Here is a 17,842-nt window from a genome sequence, read left to right as displayed (position 1 = left end):
AAATTCCCACATTCAGTGCCCTTCCGGGTCCACCCCCGCCCCAACACCAAGGCAGTCCTCCTAACCCAGGGCAGGAAGGGAGCTGCGGGAGCGTTGTCTGTCCTGCTGGTTCATGATCCTGCAGCACCGCACCGCCCCCCCGCCCCACCCCGTGTTTCCAGCTGGTGCTTTAGGGACAACAGGAAAGCCTTTTTGAACCACCAGGCCATCTGGGAGGGGCTGAATGTTGGATGACGAGAGTAGATGCAGACTGGAAAGAACTGAGCTTCTTTAAGGCTCAGCTTTGATGCCATCTCCTCCAGGAAGCTCTCTCTGGTTTTCCCATCAGAAGCTGTCTCAGAACACTTGGCAGGACTTGCTGTGGGATTTCGCCTGGTAATAGGATGAGCTTGGGTATTAGCCATAGACAGACTTTCAGTTCTGCCACCAAAGGCTGTGTGCTCTGGGCAACTCCCATTTCTGTTCTGAGCCTGGCTTCCTTGTCTGGAAACCGAGCAAATACCTTGGCACATGGTCAGGAAGGTTAAGGAAGGGACTCTGTATAAAGCCCCTAGCTCCATAGTTTCCCCCACCCATCATGTCCTCCCCTCCCCCACAGTATGGCCATTCTGCTCTACCTGGCCCGCAAGTATAAGGTCCCTGACCACTGGTACCCCCAGGACCACACAGGCCTGTGCCTGTGTGGATGAGTACCTGGCCTGGCAGCACACAACCCTGCGGAGAAACTGCCTCCAGGTCCTGTGGCATAAGGTGAGGTGCCCCTCCCCAGGCGGGGGCAGTGAGGACATCGCCCAAAAGGGCTTGGGCAACATCGCATTTATTCTTCCTTTCAGTTTGAATAGCTTGTATTGACCTGACTTTGACTTCCTAATCCTTCCTTCTGTTTGCTGGTAAGCCCATCTAATACATTCTTTATTCGAGATATGTAATTTTCAGTTCTAGAAATTCCATTTGGTTCTTTCTTAGAGTTTCCATGTCTCTGCTGAAATTCACCATCCACTCACCCACTTGGTCCATCTTTTCTTCTAAATTCTTTAACATATTTATAATAGTTACTTAAAAGTCTTTGTCAGCTAATTTCAACCCCTGGGTTCTCTGCGAGTCTGTCTCTACTGGTTGTTTTTTTATCCTTCTTGATTATGGGCCACATTTTCCTCTTTCTCTGTATGTCTTATAATTTATCATTATGTGCTGCACATTATGTATAAAAGGAAAGACTGAATACATAATAAGTACCCGAGAAAGGTTGCACTTTTCTCTATCAGGCAGTCTTGGTGGGAGGTTCCTCCCTTCCAGCTAGTCAGGAATGGGGCTGGGATGTGGCATTAGTTTCAGTTCATCTCTGGTTTCAGGTATCCGGAGGGTGGAATCAGGTTGCTCGCTTTCCTCCAGCAGGGATTTGGAATCTAAGCACCAACTACCACCGTAAGATGGCTCTACTTTTCAGCCCTGCCCTAAGTTCCCCACGTGACTGCTTCATCAGAAAACTCCTATGCTGATGGCAGGCTTACACCTCGGCTTGCCTGGACCCCAGGGATGAATGTGGCTTACCTAGGGAGGGCTCGTGCCCTCTGGAATTTAGTTCATTTAGTCCAGTGCTGCACCAAAGTACAAAGTGAGATATATGCAGTCTTAAATCTTCTAGTAACCACCATTAAAAAGTAAAAAGAAACAGTTGAAATGACTATATTTTACTTAACCCAGTGTACTCAAAATAGTAAAATTTTGGCTAATAAACACATGAAAATATGTTCAGTATCACTAATCATTAGGAAAGTGCAAATTAAAACTATAATGAGATACCACTTCATCCCCACTGGAATGGCTATTACATATATATATATATATACATATATATGTGTGTATATATATGTATATATATATATGTGAACAAAATAACAAGTGTTGGTGAGAATAAGAAGAAATTAGAACTCTTGTGCACTGTTGATGGGAATGGTAAATAGTGCAGCTGCTGTGGAAAACAGTATGATGGTTCCTCAAAAAAATTAAAAATACAATTACCACATGACCCAGCACTTCCACTTCTGGGTATATACCCAAAATAATTGAAAGCAGGGTCTCGAAGAGATGTTCATAGCAACAATATTCACAATAGCCATTATTCACAATAGCTGTGGAAGCAACCCCAGTGTCCATCAACAATGACACTTAACTGCCCCTCAGTGGTTCTGCCTATGTTTTCCTCTAGGAGTTTTACTGTTTCTGGTCTTACGTTTAGGTCTTTAATCATTTTTTTTTTTTTTTTGCGGTACGCGGGCCTCTCACTGTTGTGGCCTCTCCCATTGTGGAGCACAGGCTCCGGACGCGCAGGCTCAGCGGCCATGGCTCACGGGCCCAGCTGCTCCGCGGCATGTGGGATCCTCCCAGACCGGGGCACAAACCCGCGTCCCCTGCATCGGTGGACTCTCAACCACTGCGCCACCAGGGAAGCCCTTTAATCCATTTTGAGTTTATCTTTTTGTATGGTGCTAGAGAATGTTCTAATTTCATTCTTTTACATGTAGCTGTCCAGTTTTCCCTGCATCACTTACTGAAGAGACTGTCTTTTCTCTGTTGTATATTCTTGCCTCCTTTGTTGTAATTGACCATAAGTGCGTGGGTTTATTTCTGGGCTCTCTATCCTGTTCCATTGATCTGTGTCTGTTTTCTGGTGTGTATTTTACATGCACAGCACATTTCACCTAAGACCAGACATATTTCAAGAGCTCAGTAACCTCTCGTTGCCAGTGGTTTCCATATTGGACAGAACAGGTTTAGGCTTTTTTCTTTTTTCTTTCTTTTTTTGTTCTTTCTTTTATTTTCCTTTTTTTAAAGTTCTATATTCTTTGAAGACTTTAAAGAAAAATAAGGTTATTTTCTTTTCAGTGTTATGGTGGGAGCAGTGGTTTTTTTGTGTCATATCCTCATCAGAAGTGCACTCCTCAATTTTGAAAGTGTATGGCTAATTCTGGGTTATGAGTTTTATTGTGTCTTCTATCATTTTTTTATATGAAAAAGGAAACATTAGAGAACAAAAGTCAAAAGACCTCTTTGTTGCCCTTGTACCTTCCTGAGGTGCCCCCTGCTCCCCAGGATATGGTTTAAGTCCTTTCAGTTCACGATTTTCTACATTTATGAGTAGCCATAAAAATAAACTTTTGCTTTCAGTGCTTACAATTTTATATAAATGCTCTCATATCATTCTGGAACTTGCATTTTTCCATAGTGCTATGGGTGGGTCTAATTTATTTTTTTCTAACTACTCTATAGCATTTCCTGATAAGAATAAATCAGAATTTATTTATTACCCTCTTATGGTCTTTTATATTTAAAGAGGAATAAAAACACTCTTTAAAACCCTAAGAACTTTGGAACCACCCCATGGGAACAGAAGGGAAATGTAGACAGTCTGCTGCTGGGGTGAGGCAGAGAATACACGGGAGGTGGACTTATGTGGGGTTTGGCAAACTAAGAGCCGTTGTTACCCCCACCCTCCCGCTTCCCCCACCAAGGAGCAGCTTCTCCCCAGCAGCAGCCTGAGATGCTGTGCTGGCGGCCAGGTAGGAATGCTGGCCCTGTGTGGCCAGCACCTTTATGTTAAAAAGAAGCTAGAAAGTTCAGGATTTTTATATGAAATGTCTCCACTTTTAAATGTCAGCAAGTGATCCATAGTTTTAAAAAGTCTGCAGCCAGGGGCTGCCCTGGTGGCGCAGTGGTTGAGAATCTGCCTGCTAATGCAGGGGACACGGGTTCGAACCCTGGTCTGGGAGGATCCCACATGCCGCGGAGCAACTAGGCCCATGAGCCACAACTACTGAGCCTGCGCGTCTGGAGCCTGTGCTCCGCAACAAGAGAGGCCACGATAGTGAGAGGCCCGCGCACCGCGATGAAGAGTGGCCCCCGCTCGCTGCAACTAGAGAAAGCCCTCGCACAGTTATGAAGACCCAACACAGCAAAAATAATAAATAAATAAATTATAAACTCCTACCCCCAACATCTTCTAAAAAAAAAAAATGTCTGCAGCCAAAGGAATGTCATTAGCCCAGCACTGGCCTCCAGGCCACTGGTGGGTGATCACTGACCCTGTCTACCTTGTTGTTTGGGGGAGGAAACAGAAGCCACCAGGGCTTGTGCACAATCTTAGTCCTGTTTACCTTTCCAGAGTCCCAGGCTCCCCAAGCAACTTTACCCAACAAAACACCAGACTGAACATGAAGCTCCCTCCCCTGCTCCACATCCACTGTGTCTCCCTGACAGCTCTGGCAAGCCTGAGGCTGTTGATGGCTTCACCCCAAATGCCCTCCTCCCAGAATCCTGAATGCTACCCTTTCCTGGCTCTTCTCCCTAGTCCCTGGCAGCTCCCTGGGTCAGAAGACGTCAGTTTCACGCTTGGCTTAGTCTCTTCTTGGCTGTGTGGTCTCAGGCAACTGTCTGTCTCTCTCTGGGCCTCACTTTTCCATTTACAAGATGAGCCCTGTACTATTATTCCCATATCACAGATGTGGAAATCGAGGCTCAGAGAGTTTGAGTGTTTTGCTCTAGTTCACATAGTTTATAAGCAACAAAGTTGAGACCTTAAAAGCCCATCCTCCTAATTATACTGTACGAGGTACTGATTTTATAATCTGGGGGAAAGAGGTTATAAAATAATTGTTCCTAAGCCAGGCCCTCCCCCACAGTATGAAACTCATTGTTCAGGTCCCCTCTGAGTCATTCTCAAAGGGGTTTGAGTCCTTCTGTCAGATGCCCCAGGCTCAGATTGTGGGAGCAGGAATAGTTCCGGGAAAAGGAGTCCTTTAGGAATTTCCCTGTAGGAAAAAAAATGCATGGAACCAGGAGGCAGCTCTAAGGGCAGGGAGACTTGCCTTCCTGCCCCTGAGGCTGGACTGGGTCCTAACCCCCCACTTTGCCTGCCCACCCACCAGGTGATGCTCCCTGTTTACCTGGGTGAGCCGGTCTCTCCCGAGATGCTGACAGCCACGCTGGCAGAGTTGGACGTGACCCTGCAGGTGCTTGAGGACAAGTTCCTCCAGAACGAGGCCTTTCTCGCTGGGTCCCACATCTCTCTGGCTGACCTGATAGCCATCACGGAGCTCATGAATGTGAGTGCTGCGGGCAGTTGTTGGGGGGACTAGGCAGGGGAGGTCCTGGGTGGCTGCTGAAGTCCTGCTCACACTGCCTCACCTGGCCATGGGACTGTGCTTATGTGTAGAAACCTTCTGGGGTTCTGTGGCCTCCAAACCAAGTAGATGCTGCCATACTTGGCCTCACCTGTCCATCCCCATCCTGTCCCCTGTCTCCCTACAGCCTGTGGGTGCCGGCCGCCGAGTCTTTGAAGGCCGACCCAAGCTGGCTGCGTGGCACCAGTGCGTGGAGGCGGCAGTGGGGGAGGTCCTCTTCCAGGAGGCCCATGAGGTCATCCTGAAGGCCAAGGACTCCCAGGCTGCAGACCCCACCATTAAGCGGAAGTTGATGCCTAGGGTGCTGTCCATGATCCAGTGAGCCGGGAAGCCTCTGCTCTGCCCTTGGCAGTTCACAAAGCACCTTCCTTTCCATGTCCCATGGGAGGCAGACCCAGAGAGCAGGCGTGACTTGCCTGAGTCCCACTGCCCCTCTGCTCCCTGGGCCAGGTCCCCACTCATCTTCCACAGCTGCCTAAAAGCCACAATGAAAATGGCATACCCAGACCTTGTCTCCTTTAATCACTGCATCTTCTTTTCAGTTTGGGAAATAAACCTGGGCTCAGCCCGAGCCTCTGCTTCTAACTCTGACGTGTGGTTTATTTGAACTTCCTTCTGTCCTGACCTTGGTCTTGGCCTCTATTCGAAAGACAACCCCCTTTCCTAGGCCCCATGAATCAGCTTCCCCCTGATGGTTGTCAAGAGTGAAATTAACAAATGCCCCCTTGCCTTCTAGTTCTTAGACAAAGACAGCAGGGGTATCGGGCGTCCACTGGTGTTGGCTGTAGGCATGCCAGCTATCACTTTGCTGGGCCAGTCACCCAGGACGTGGCCCTTTGGCACCAAGTATTGTAAATCACAAGTCCTGCATCTGTCCTGAGGAATTGGTCGGGAGGGGAAACCCAAACAGCAGCTCTCCTGGTCAGGACTCAGTCATGAGGGGCCTTAAATGCCACACTTAGGAGCTGCAAACCATGAACAGGAACGGAATGCTCAGCTTGCATTTTAGAATAATATTCTGCCTGCTGTTGGGGGTTGGACTGGACAGTGGCCAGGGAGGAAGCAGGGAGATTTGGATATTGCAGTAATCCGGTCAAGGGTGACTTGTGGAGGAGGGCAGTCCACTGGAGGGGGTGGAGAACATGGCCCCGCCCTGGGGGGATAGGTCTTCTTTAAACTGGGAGCCTGGGGCCCAGGAAGGCCAAGCTATTCTCAAGTTTTGCAGTAACTGATCCTCTTGCCAAGGGGCTTTCTCTGAGTCTTGGGTTTGGGGACAGGGTTTTTTATCCAGGATGCTTGCTTAGAGAATGAGGGCATCATAGCCACAGACTTCAGGAGCTCCAGGGTTGTAGTTGGAGGGGTTTGGCCCTGCAAAGGAAGTGGGCAGGTTCCAGGCCCCCCTGCAAACCTCCAGATGGGCCCCACAGGGCTTCTGCTTTGCTGGAGGGATTAGCTGGGAGTGTAAGGAAAGTTGGAGAGGGGCGGCTTCCTGAGGTGTGGACCTAGTCTTTGCTGGGTGCAGAGGTCCACACGCCCTCGCCAGCCTCCACCCTGTGCAGTGGGCCCAGGGGAGGCCGTGGCACCTCCTTTCTCCTCCTCTATTTGTGTTTCTGGGGACACTTAAGTCCCTCCTCTTTCAGCCCCCTCCGCGAGTGGGAGAAGGTGGCTTGGGCCAACACTTTCGACTCTAAATTCACTGAGTGTCTGCGCTGGAAGCGCCCTCAACGTCGTCCCCCCAGTATCATCCCCCCGCCCCATTTGACTCAGGTAGACATTGAGGTCCGGGTGAGGGGACTGACCTGGCGGCGAGAAACTGTCAGAGTCCGTCTCCCTGTACCCTCCCCACCAGGGAAGGGACCCCAGCCCAGAACCCCTGAGAGGGAAGGCGGGAGAGCGAGGCCGCCGCTGATTGGTCCAAAGTTCTCCGGCACCATCCAATGGGCGGGGAAGGCGCGCCCCGGCTCGATTAATCAGGCTGCGCGCGGCCGCCGGCTGGGTAGCCGGTGATTCCCTGCCCGCCATTTCTGCGCCAGTCCTGCACTAATCCTAACCCCCGCCCTCGCCATGGGCCTGCAGCTCTACCTGGACTTGCTGTCCCAGCCTTGCCGCGCCGTCTACATCTTCGCCAAGAAGAACGGCATCCCCTTCGAGCTGCGCACCGTGGACCTGCTCAAAGGTGGGCCCGGCAGGCAGGCCCGGGGTCTGGGCCCCTGTGTGCACATGGACTCCCGGGGCCCCACGGTCAGGCGGCCTGCGCAGACAGACGGCAAGAGACAGACTCCAGTCGGAAACCGTGGCTTCGCCTATAAGTTGTGTATTTTCAGAGTCTTGACCTTTGCTTAGTGAATACTAACCGTTCTTCAAAATACAGGTTAGGAAGGAGCAGAGCAGGTAGAGAGCAGTGGGGGTGTGGGGGTGTGGGGCCGCGGGAAGTGGAGTGACAGCTCCAACACCTCCACACCTGGGCTTGGAGAAAACAGTGAACTGCCTCCTCATTCCCAGTGGAAGCAGCCCCCATCTCTTGAGTTTCTGGGTCTGCTGGCAGGAGGAGGTTGGACACCTGCATCTGGCCTCCTCTTTACTCCTACCTATGCCTGCCTAGGTCCCCTCCACTTACACAGAATCCGGGGAGGGGGCAGGCAGGGCTGTAACTGGACAGTAGGATAAGCTCTGGATTCAGAGCCCCTCTGGCAGGCCCGGAGGGAGACCCCTGCTTGGCTGAGCCTGCCCACCTTCTGCCTCTGGTGCCCCAGCGTGAGCCACCAGCTGCTTTGATGCCAGCTTGCTCTGACTTTTCAATGCTCCTTGGGGTGGGGGCTGCGCACAGAGGCAATTTCTAGAGGGAGGATGGGTAGGGGTGATTCCGTCCATGCAGTAGAAGGGCAAAGAGGCCCACAGGCGGTCGTACGGCCAGGCTGGATCCCGGCTCCACTGAAGCCCTCCGACTCCACATACATTACTTGGTGTACTATCTGCACTGGCCCGGGACAGGGAGGTATGCAGATGTGATTCAGACCTGGGAACCCCTGTGGGGGAGGAGCCTTGAAGGTTTGGCACAAGAAAGAAAGAGGAGCTGACCTGCAGGAGGTTGAGTGGCTGAGTCGGGCAGGTATTGCTGGTGAGAGCGAGGTTTGCTGAGGGCCGGGAGCAGGTGTGGCTGGAGCTCTGGGGTGTAGACAGGTCACCCAGTTTGCATAGAGAGGGGGACTGCAGTGGACAAGCCTAGAGCCCAGGGAGGAGGCTAGAGTGTGTGATGCGTGGATGGAGTTGGCTGGGGCTGGGGTGGATTACAGCTGCAGTGAATCACCCTCCTCCCAAGTCCAAGCTGAGATGCTACTTGACCCAGGTTCCAAGGTGGGGCGAGTGGACACAGGAAGGGGGGACCTCTGGCAGGCTCAGCGTGTATGATCCGCTGACCAGCAGAGTGGCCTCGTCTTCTCTGATGCCCCACCTGGATGGAGGCCTCAGAAAGTTGGTGCCTGGACATTGGGGTAGGGGGTGGGCAGAGACCTCAGAGGGCTCAGAGTTCTCCCCACCTGTCTCACTGGTCTCTCCCACAGGCCAGCACTACAGCGATGACTTTGCCCAGGTGAACCCCCTGAGGAAGGTGCCAGCCTTGAAGGATGGGGACTTCACCTTGGCTGAGAGGTAATGGGTCCCTTGGCTGCACCAGTCAGCCATCTGTGTGTCCACCGTTGATGGCTTGGATCGTGGCTTCTGTGCCCTGAGCCCCTTACCAGCCCGAGGGTGGAGAGTGGATTGAAGTCAGCAGAGCTGCCCAGGGCTGGGAGGGGCACCTGGTCTTCCTCCTGTTGCTGTCCCTGCCCTGGAGATGTTGGAGAATGGTATTGGAGTCGCTCTCATCCTTCGGGACACAAGTTGGGCACTGCTTCTTCATGGGAGATTTCTCTGAGCATACACCCACTTTCTGAAATCACATGACATTTTGTTTTTCACTTGGTGCCCTTAGTTCTGATGATAGGATGGCCCAACATAGAGCTGTGTGATCCTGGCTGTCACTTAACATCTCTGAGCCTCACACTCCTACTCTGTACCAGAAACAGTGAAATGTTCCACCCCCAGGAGCTGGGGAAAGATGTGTGAGGAGCAGGGACCGGCCTCACCCAGGGCCTGGCCCCTGTGGAATGGTTAAAGAGTGACTGGGGCATGTCCCCTGCACCCACCGTGTCCCCCAGTGTGGCCATCCTGCTGTATCTGACCCGCAAGTATGAGACCCCCGACCACTGGTACCCCCAGGACCTGCAGGCCCGAGCCCGTGTGGATGAGTACCTGGCGTGGCAGCACACGGCCCTGCGAACAAGCTGCACCCGGACCATGTGGCAGAAGGTGAGCTTCGGAGCAGGGAGCCCTTCCTTGGTGACCAGGGGATGGTGCTTTCTGTCTAAAGCATTCCATTCAGACCTGAGACCTGAGAACACTAAATTCTAGAATGCCAGAGATGCTCCAGGGCAACCAACTTGTTTCCCAGAGGGGAAACCAAGGCACAGAGCCTGGGAATGACTCCCCCAATACGTCTTGATTCCTGAGCTGCTGGAAATTAATCTTGTGCCCTTTTGCACACTCCAGGCTGCCTGGGAATATTGTCTTTTGGGAGAGAAAAGAATCAAACCTTCACTTTGCTACACATGTACTTTCCAGATGGAGAGGTGTTAAGCGAAAAACCTCAAAGTAGGAAGAAATAAGATATTTCACTAAATGTTGATCTGATTTCCGGGTATGCAAGGATTTATAAGCCTAGTAACAGTGGGAGACTTAAAGAAAAGGCTAATCGATTTTACACAAAATCTGTGTAAGAAAAAAAAAAGAATGAAAACAAGCAAAACTGGGAAAGATCTTGGCAAAGAAATGTTAGAAAGAACATTAAAAAAATTTTTTTTTTAATTTTTATTTTTGGCTGCATTGGGTCTTCGTTGCTGCGTGCGGGCTTTCTCTAGTTGTGGTGAGCGGGGGCTACTCTTCATTGCGGTGCACGGGCTTCTCATTGCAGTGGCTTCTCTTGTTGCAGAGCACCGGTTCTAGGCGCACGGGATTCAGTAGTTGTGGCATGCAGGCTTCAGTAGTTGCAGAGTGCGGGCTCAGTAGTTGTGGCGCACGGGCTTAGCTGCTCTGCGGCATGTGTGATCTTCCCAGACCAGGGCTCGAACCCGTGTCCCCTGCACTGGTGGGTGGATTCTTAACCACTATGCCACCGGAGAAGTCCAGAACCCACATGCCGCAACTACTGCAGCCCACGCGCCTACAGCCCGTGCTCTGAAACAAGCGAAGCCACCAAAATGAGAAACCTGCGCACCACAAGGAAGAGTAGCCCCCACTCGCCGCAACTAGAGAAAGCCTGGGCGCAGCAACAAAGACCCAACACAGCAATAAATAAATTAAATAAATAAATATGCTTAAAAAAAATAAAAAAGACTCTCTTAGAAGCCCATCAAAACACAGGAGAAAAATGCGCAGAAGAAACCAGCAGAGACGTAACTGAAGGACAGAGAGAAAGGGTCAATAAATGGATGAAAACATGTAACTTCAGTAAAAATCAAGCAAATGCACATTAAAAGAGCATGCAGATACCATTTTTACTTATCAAACGTGCAGAGGTTTTTAAAATGTGAACTCTGAGTTATTATTGGTAAAGCACTTAGTGTCTGGCACAGAGCAGGCTCCCTGCGTGTGTGAGGGAGTGTGAGCTGGCCCCTGCTGCATGTATGGAACCACTGTTCTGGAGGCCCATTTGTTGTTGTTGCTTTTGGCCATGCAGCTTGTGGGATCTTAGTTCCCTGACCAGAGGTGAAACCCAGGCCCTCGGCAGTGAGCGCGGAAGTCTAACCACTGGACTGCCAGGGAATTCCCTCTGGGGGTCCATTTGGCACAAAGAAGGTTTCCATAGCTTTACAAGCTGTGGTGGGGGAGGAAGCCCGGTGCATTTGAGGGCAGAATGGAGAGAAGTCCAGGAGAGTGAGTGTAGATGTTTGCTACTCAGAGTGTGGGCCATGGGCCAGGAGCATGAGCGTCACCTGGGAGCTTGGAAATGCAGAGTCTCAGGCCCCACCCAGGTGTACTGATTAGGACCGTACACTTGAACCACATCCCAGAGGGATCTGCACACACATTCCCATTTGAGAAGCCTGGGGTGGAGTGGGAGGTGGGGTGGGAGAGGATGGCTGCTGCCCTGTGTTGAGGCCTTTGCAGTGAGGGCACTAGGGAGCCATGGAAGGCTTTATGCAGGGAGAAGATATGGGCAGACTGGGATTGCCGAAGTATCCCCCGGCTGCCCGATGTGATGACCCAGGAAGAGGTGGAGGCTATCTGTGCCTGAGTAAGGGATAAGGCCTGGGCTGGTAGTGGCTGTGGGTGGGAAATGGTAGATGGGAGTGAGGAGAAATGCGAAGGATGGCTGATAGGTGGAATGAGAGCAGGCACTATGCTGGGCCTTGGGCAGACCCTGAGCCCTCCCTCTGCCTGCCCGCCTACCAGATGTTGTTCCCTGTGTTCCTGGGCCAACGGGTGCCCCCTGAGACACTGGCATCTACTCTGGCTGAGCTGGACAGGTGCCTGCAGCTGCTTGAGGACAAGTTCCTGAAGGATCAGGACTTCCTGTCTGGGCCTCACATCTCAGTGGCAGACTTGGTGGCCATCACAGAGCTGATGCATGTGAGTGTCGTGGGGTGGGGGGCCAGCTGGGCATTGGGGTACCCTGGGAGAGAGCCAGTGTACCAGCTCACATTGCCCTTTCTGGCTGGGGGGCCCTGGGCGGGTCACTTCCCCCTCTGAGCCTCAGCGTCCTCATCTGTAAAAAGAGGCTTAAAAACCCCACCCTGCAGGCTTATTGAGCAGCTTCTCGGTATTTCCTGGAGGAGAACCCCCAGCCTATCACCCGTGTGGCAGAGGAGGGAAAATCCACCCGAGGGATCCCTAAGTTGGGACATGCTGCCTTGTGCTTCTCTGGGTCCCACCCCTCCACCCGGCTTCCTCTCCCATAGCCTGTCAGCGCCGGCTGTGACATCTTCAAAAACCGGCCTAAGCTGGCTGCGTGGCGCAAGCGCGTGGAAGATGCGGTGGGGGAGGACCTCTTCCAGGAGGCCCACGCGGTCATCATGAAGGCTAAGGACCTGCCTCCAGCCGACACTGCCATGAAGGAGAGGCTGAAGCCCTTGGCGCAGCTTTTGTTGCAGTGAGTACCGGGTGGGCCTGCAGAGCCACCATTGACGGAGCTCTGTCCTCAGAATAAAGAAATGGCACTGCCTCCCCTCGGCTGTGAGCAAGACACCTTCGCAGCATCCAGTCCACAGTGCCTTCCACACGCCAGTCCTGTGTTCCTTCTTCTGTCTGCCTGCCAACTTCACCCTTACCCCTTGCACGCTGACTTCCATGTAACCTCTGGAAATAGCTTTAGTAAACACTGATGTGACTCTGACCCCCTGGCCCTCTCCTGTTTGAAACTTACCCTGGTGCCTCACTGCCCTGAGGCTAAAGGACAAAGGACGAGTCACTGAACTTTACATTTGAGGCCTTGCCCCCGTCCCTCCAGGGCACCCCCTATGGTTTCCCCCAGTAGCCCACCATTTTCCTGGCTCCACCACCCCACCCCAGCACCAACTCCCAGCTTCCTCCTTGGCCTCCTGGCCTTGGCTCAGCCTATTTCTGCTGCTTACCGGGCTCCCCCTCACCTTTCCTGCCTGGTGCTCTTCCTGGTCTTTTGGCATTTGTTACCATGTCCTTCTCCAGGGAGAATTCCTCCAACTTCTCACCCTAGGCCAAGTCAGGTGACCCTTCTGGGCTCCTCAGCCTCAAAGCTTCCCTCCCTCAGTCCTGGCAGGGAGCTGGTTCCATGCCCCCTGGACTGGCACATGTCACAGTTGACTTGGTAAAGAGAGTCACAATCAGGAATCATCTCAGTCTCCTGGGTCTGTCTTCTCCCTCTGGGGTGACGCTGTCTCCCACAGGTGGGGTGCAGGGCTGGTTCATGAACCTCCTTGCAGGGAGGGAAGTATCAGGTTAGTTCCTGGCCCTCCTGGTGCTGCTGAGGGGCTTTGCTCTCCCATGCCTACTCATAACCCCGGCCACTGTCTTCTCCACGCTACACCCTGGGTCCCAGACTTGTCACCTGTCCCTCAGGATGGTCACAATCTACCTGTCTTGTGTCCTAGACCCTCTGATATCTGAATCATCTAATAAAGGAAGGAGACAGGGTCATGGACAGACAGAGCCTCAGCCTGCCTGCCTCCCATAGAGGCTCCTTTAATATGTGCACTTAAATAGAATTTTAGATGTGTAATTGAAATTGTTCATATACACCCATACAATTTCAGTTATGTTTGTCATTTACAATTCAAACAGCTTTACAACGTAGATGAGAGTACCATGTTTGGCTACCTCAACAGACTTACACGGTTTTTTCGTTTTAATTAATTAATTAATTTGGCCGCATTGGTCCTTTCTTGCTGTGAGCAGGCTTTCTCTAGTTGTGGTGAGTGGGGGCTACTCTTTGTTGTGGTGCACGGGCTTCTCATTGTGGTGGCTTCTCTTGTTGCGGAGCATGGGCTGTAGGCACATGGGCTTCAGTAGTTGTGGCTCATGGGCTCTAGAGCGCAGGCTCAGTAGTTGAGTGCATGGGCTTAGTTGCTCCGTGGCATGTAGGATCTTCCCAGACTAGGGCTCGAACCTGTGTCCCCTGCATTGGCAGGTGGATTCTAAACCACTGCACCACCAGGGAAGTCCGACTTCCACATTTTAAATAACAACTTTTGTTTCACCTATAAAAACATAGGGTCCTGTAAACATTGCTGGTAATTCTACTGGGACTTGGCGGCTCTCACCCCCCGGTGGGCTGTTCTTCACCGTGAGGTAAGGTTGGCACAGGCACAAGAGGCCACAAAGGTAGATGTCTTTGGGGGCCAGGTAGGGATGCAGGGAGCCCGAGGGTCTCTGCCCAGCCCCACTCGAGCCCACATGTATCACCAGGTGACCTGATCAAGAGAAATGCAGATTCACACATGGAGCGTGAAGTTGCTTGACTTGGAGGCAACCCATTTAAAAATAATTTTAAGCCTCCGTGACGATGTAACGTTTTTAGGGTGGAGCCTGGGGAAGGCTTCTACAGGTGTGTGTGTTTGGGGGAGGTGTTCAGACCTCCATCTAAATATTGGCTAAGAAGCAGAAGACCGCAGCAGCGCCCGAAAGCTGCAGGAGACCGGAAACCTCGGCCAGTGTGGCTGGAGCGGGGGCGGGGCCTGTCGTGTGGGCGGGGCCTGGAGCGGCCAATGTCTCCCTGGGGGTGGGGTTACTCGGAGCCGGCCGGGCTACAGCACTTCCGGAAATCAGCGCCGTAGCACGCGGAGACTGTCGGCCGAAGCCGGGGGGTGTAGTCTAGGCAGCCAATCGGGGGGCGCTGTGTACCTGCCCAGCCAATGAGGAGCGGGTTTCCGCGGCGCCCCCTCCCCCGCTCCCCACAGCCCTGCCCTGGAGATCACCCACCTGGATTCCGTGCTTTCTTTCTCCCTGGCGGCCTTTCGCGCGCCTTCCCGCTAGAAATGCCGTTCGTTGAGCTGGACACGAACTTGCCCGCCGGCCGTGTGCCCGCGGGACTAGAGAAGCGGCTCTGCGCGGCCGCTGCCGCCATCCTGGGCAAGCCTGAGGACGTGAGTATGGGCAGGGGAGCACGGAGAGGGAGGAGGTTGGCGGATGGGGTCGGGCTCTGTCCGCGCTTCGGCTTCCCCACCGCGACCCTGACTCCTCCGCGCCCGCCTCCCGTCAAGTCTGACCTCCCGCTCTCCAAGACCCCGCGGCTCCACCCGCCACGTCTGCTCCCTGTCGCCTTGCCCAGCCATGACCCCTACGTGACCTCCAAGGACCCCGGCCCGTGCCCCCGGCCGTGATGCCGCGGGGCCTGCGCTCTCCCACTCCGCGCTCTCCGGTCCTCAGCACCATCCCGGCCTACACTGGCCTCAGGCGAAACTTTCGTGTCACCGCAGCGCGTGAACGTGACCGTGCGGCCCGGCCTGGCCATGGCGATGAACGGCTCGGCGGAGCCCGGCGCGCAGCTGCTCGTCTCCTCCATCGGTGTGGTGGGCACGGCCGAGGAGAACCGCGGCCACAGTGCCCGCCTCTTCGAGTTTCTCACCAAGGAGCTGGACCTGGCCCAGGACCGGTGAGTAGGGGCAGGGAGAGGACCCTCTTGGGACTGCTGCGAGACGGGGCAGGGATCCGACTTGAGGCCCTTCCTAAGGTTGGGGAAAAAATTAATTCCCCACCCTTTGCTAGAAGGATGTGGTGCCGCAGGGCCCCTTGCGCCCCCCGGTGGTGGGCCCACCTTGAGAGTGGTAGTGGAATTGAGTGAATTCCTGGCTCTGTAGTGGTCCCTGTGACACCTGGGCAAGGTGTGGCCTCCAGGACCTCAGTGTTTCCATCTGTGAAGTGGGAAGGCTCTCCTTTAACCACTCCCTGGGGGTACTGCATGGGATGGCACTATACTGCACTTGCCTTGACACCTGGTAGGGCAGGATGTTGTTACCCTGACAAAACCAAGGCCATTTATCATCTGCCTTCAGGCTTCCCCACATCTTAGGGAAACAGGTGTAATTTTCTAGAGCGTCTCCAAGCTGGTCGAGGAATTCTGGGTATGTCCTGAGGCTGTGACCTTTGGGCCTATGGCCCAATTAGGTCCCAGGTAAGGTTCCTGGGAGGGCCACAGAGTAGTGGAAAGAGCATTGGCCTGAATGTCTGGAGACCTGGGTTCTGGGTCCCATGCAGCTGGATGATCCAGACAAACCTGGAAGTGAACCATCTCTGGTTTGTAGCCTTCTCTTCTCTGAACAGAGAGGCATGGATTAAACGATTCCCAAGAACACTTACAGCTCCCAAACCTGGGACTCTGTGGCAAGGTTAAAGTTTCTTCCTGGGTGAAAAATATTCCTGAGCCAAGTCCATGCCTACAAGGAACTAAGTATATGAGAAGCTTGAAAGAACCTTCCAGAATGGAGCCTTCATTGGCCCAGAAAGGCTGGTGAAGAATGGTTACGTCTGGGGGGTGCTCAGACCTGGTCCTCAAGCTGTGGAGTGATAATAATTCTAACAACATAAGTAATGTGTAATTTACCATGTGCCAGATACTCCATAGGTAACTCACATGCCTGATCCCATTTGATCCTTAGAAGTTTTGTCTCCCTCTCCATACCCCTCGTGTGGACATGCCATCCCCATGAGGTAGATACCTCCATTATGCCTATTTACAAATGGGAAAACAGGTTGTCACATATACCTCCTTGGTCCCAGGCTATCCCAGGTATCCTGTTTCTTCACAAGGAACTTCCTATCACTTCTGTGAGAGGGGCACACTCACTCACTCCACAGACATTACAGGGGTGGTGGGGGGAGTCACCTTGTGCCTGGCCTTCTTGAGCCAGGCTTTGCAAAAACAGGCAGCTTGGGCACTGCGCATGCCCCCATGGGGCTGCAGTTTGGAAGACAGGGCTCCCCTGTGAACCCACAGACAGAGCATACAGTGACCACAGAGGCCGCCATGTTGAGAGTCTGTTCTTGGTGGGTGATGATGATGTGCAGTCACCATCCCAACCTTGACATGCCCACTGCCCTGTCGGGGGTTGGGCAGAGAGCATTAATGGGTTGAGACAGGCTTGCAAAATGCCTGGTGGGCTAAGGCAGGCTGGCCTGAGAGCCCATGGTGGGAGTACCTGGCTAGGGGTCTTGGAATGTGAGGCATTAGCCAAGGAGCTGATGACATCTTTTTCTCTGTCTCCTGAAGGATAATTATCCGCTTTCTCCCCTTGGAGCCCTGGCAGATCGGCAAGAAGGGGACAGTCATGACCTTTTTATGATTGGCGTGGAGGGCATCCAGGGCATCTGTGAGCTGGCAGCCCCTTCCAGAGAGGCCTCCTGGCAGAGTGAGGGCCTGGTGGATACCAGCTTCTGGCACCCCCACGTGCAGACAGGCCTCACGGTCCTCTTCCCCATCCTTATGACAAATAAATGAAGAGCGTTGTCTCTCAAACATGACTTCTCTACTTCCCTTTACCCTCCTCCGGCATTCTGGGCCACCCTGGGCAGCAGGGTTGGTTTATGAGGTGGGGACTTCAGGGAACCTGGGAGGTGGGATGTTCCTGTCTTCAGGGCCTCTGATTCATGTTTTGTATCTTGGCTGCCCAAATCAGGGTGGAGGGCTCAGCCTGGAGGCCCTGCTCCTGATGCCCATGTTCAGGCTGGTGGGGAGGAGCTGGCAGCTGGTCCAGCCTGGGCCTTCCTGCAGACTCTGTGGACCAGATGTTCCTGTCCTCAGCCTGGGCTTTAGGGACCTTCCGTGGACATTGCCAAACTTCACCTTCTCCAGTGAATCTTGATGAGAATTCAGTGTAGCTGTGCGCCTTGTAAAAATCCATGTCCCAGGGCTTCCCTGGTGGCGCAGTGGTTGAGAGTCCGCCTGCCGATGCAGGGGACACGGGTTCATGCCCCGGTCCAGGAAGATCCCACATGCCGTGGAGCGGCTAGGCCCGTGAGCCATGGCTGCTGAGCCTGCGTGTCCGGAGCCTATGCTCTGCAACGGGAGAGGCCACAACAGTGAGAGGCCCGCGTACCACAAAAAAAAAAAAAAAAAAAAAAATCCATGTCCCAGAATGGCAAACCCAGAAATGCAA

General features: G+C 53.2%; 3 protein-coding genes across 3 annotated transcripts; all 3 read left to right on the top strand.

Annotated features, from left to right (window-relative positions):
- The first annotated feature begins 4,925 nt into the window (after nt 1–4,925).
- Nucleotides 4,926–5,746, top strand: LOC111163044 (glutathione S-transferase theta-1-like). Its single transcript, XM_022551453.2, has 2 exons — nt 4,926–5,102; nt 5,308–5,746. Exons 1-2 carry the CDS (start codon nt 4,929–4,931, stop codon nt 5,500–5,502), a joined length of 369 nt encoding a protein of 122 aa, XP_022407161.2. The 5' UTR covers nt 4,926–4,928; the 3' UTR covers nt 5,503–5,746.
- Nucleotides 5,747–7,161: 1,415 nt separating this feature from the next.
- Nucleotides 7,162–12,609, top strand: LOC111163016 (glutathione S-transferase theta-3). Its single transcript, XM_022551398.2, has 5 exons — nt 7,162–7,356; nt 8,741–8,828; nt 9,377–9,527; nt 11,670–11,846; nt 12,176–12,609. The coding sequence occupies exons 1-5, from the start codon at nt 7,245–7,247 to the stop codon at nt 12,368–12,370; spliced, it is 723 nt and encodes a 240-aa protein (XP_022407106.1). The 5' UTR covers nt 7,162–7,244; the 3' UTR covers nt 12,371–12,609.
- A 1,859-nt stretch (nt 12,610–14,468) lies between these two features.
- On the top strand, nt 14,469–17,219 carry LOC111163030 (D-dopachrome decarboxylase). Its single transcript, XM_022551418.3, has 3 exons — nt 14,469–14,833; nt 15,167–15,342; nt 16,957–17,219. Exons 1-3 carry the CDS (start codon nt 14,603–14,605, stop codon nt 17,027–17,029), a joined length of 480 nt encoding a protein of 159 aa, XP_022407126.1. The 5' UTR covers nt 14,469–14,602; the 3' UTR covers nt 17,030–17,219.
- The last annotated feature ends 623 nt before the right edge of the window (nt 17,220–17,842 follow it).

This window comes from Delphinapterus leucas, chromosome 14 (assembly GCF_059928025.1).
Source record: "Delphinapterus leucas isolate spDelLeu-1000000601 "Yukka" chromosome 14, BTC_Dleu_Yukka2, whole genome shotgun sequence".
Lineage (NCBI taxonomy): Eukaryota > Metazoa > Chordata > Mammalia > Artiodactyla > Monodontidae > Delphinapterus > Delphinapterus leucas.
The sequence above is the reverse complement of the archived record's forward strand: the minus strand, read 5'-3'. Positions and strand labels throughout refer to the sequence as shown.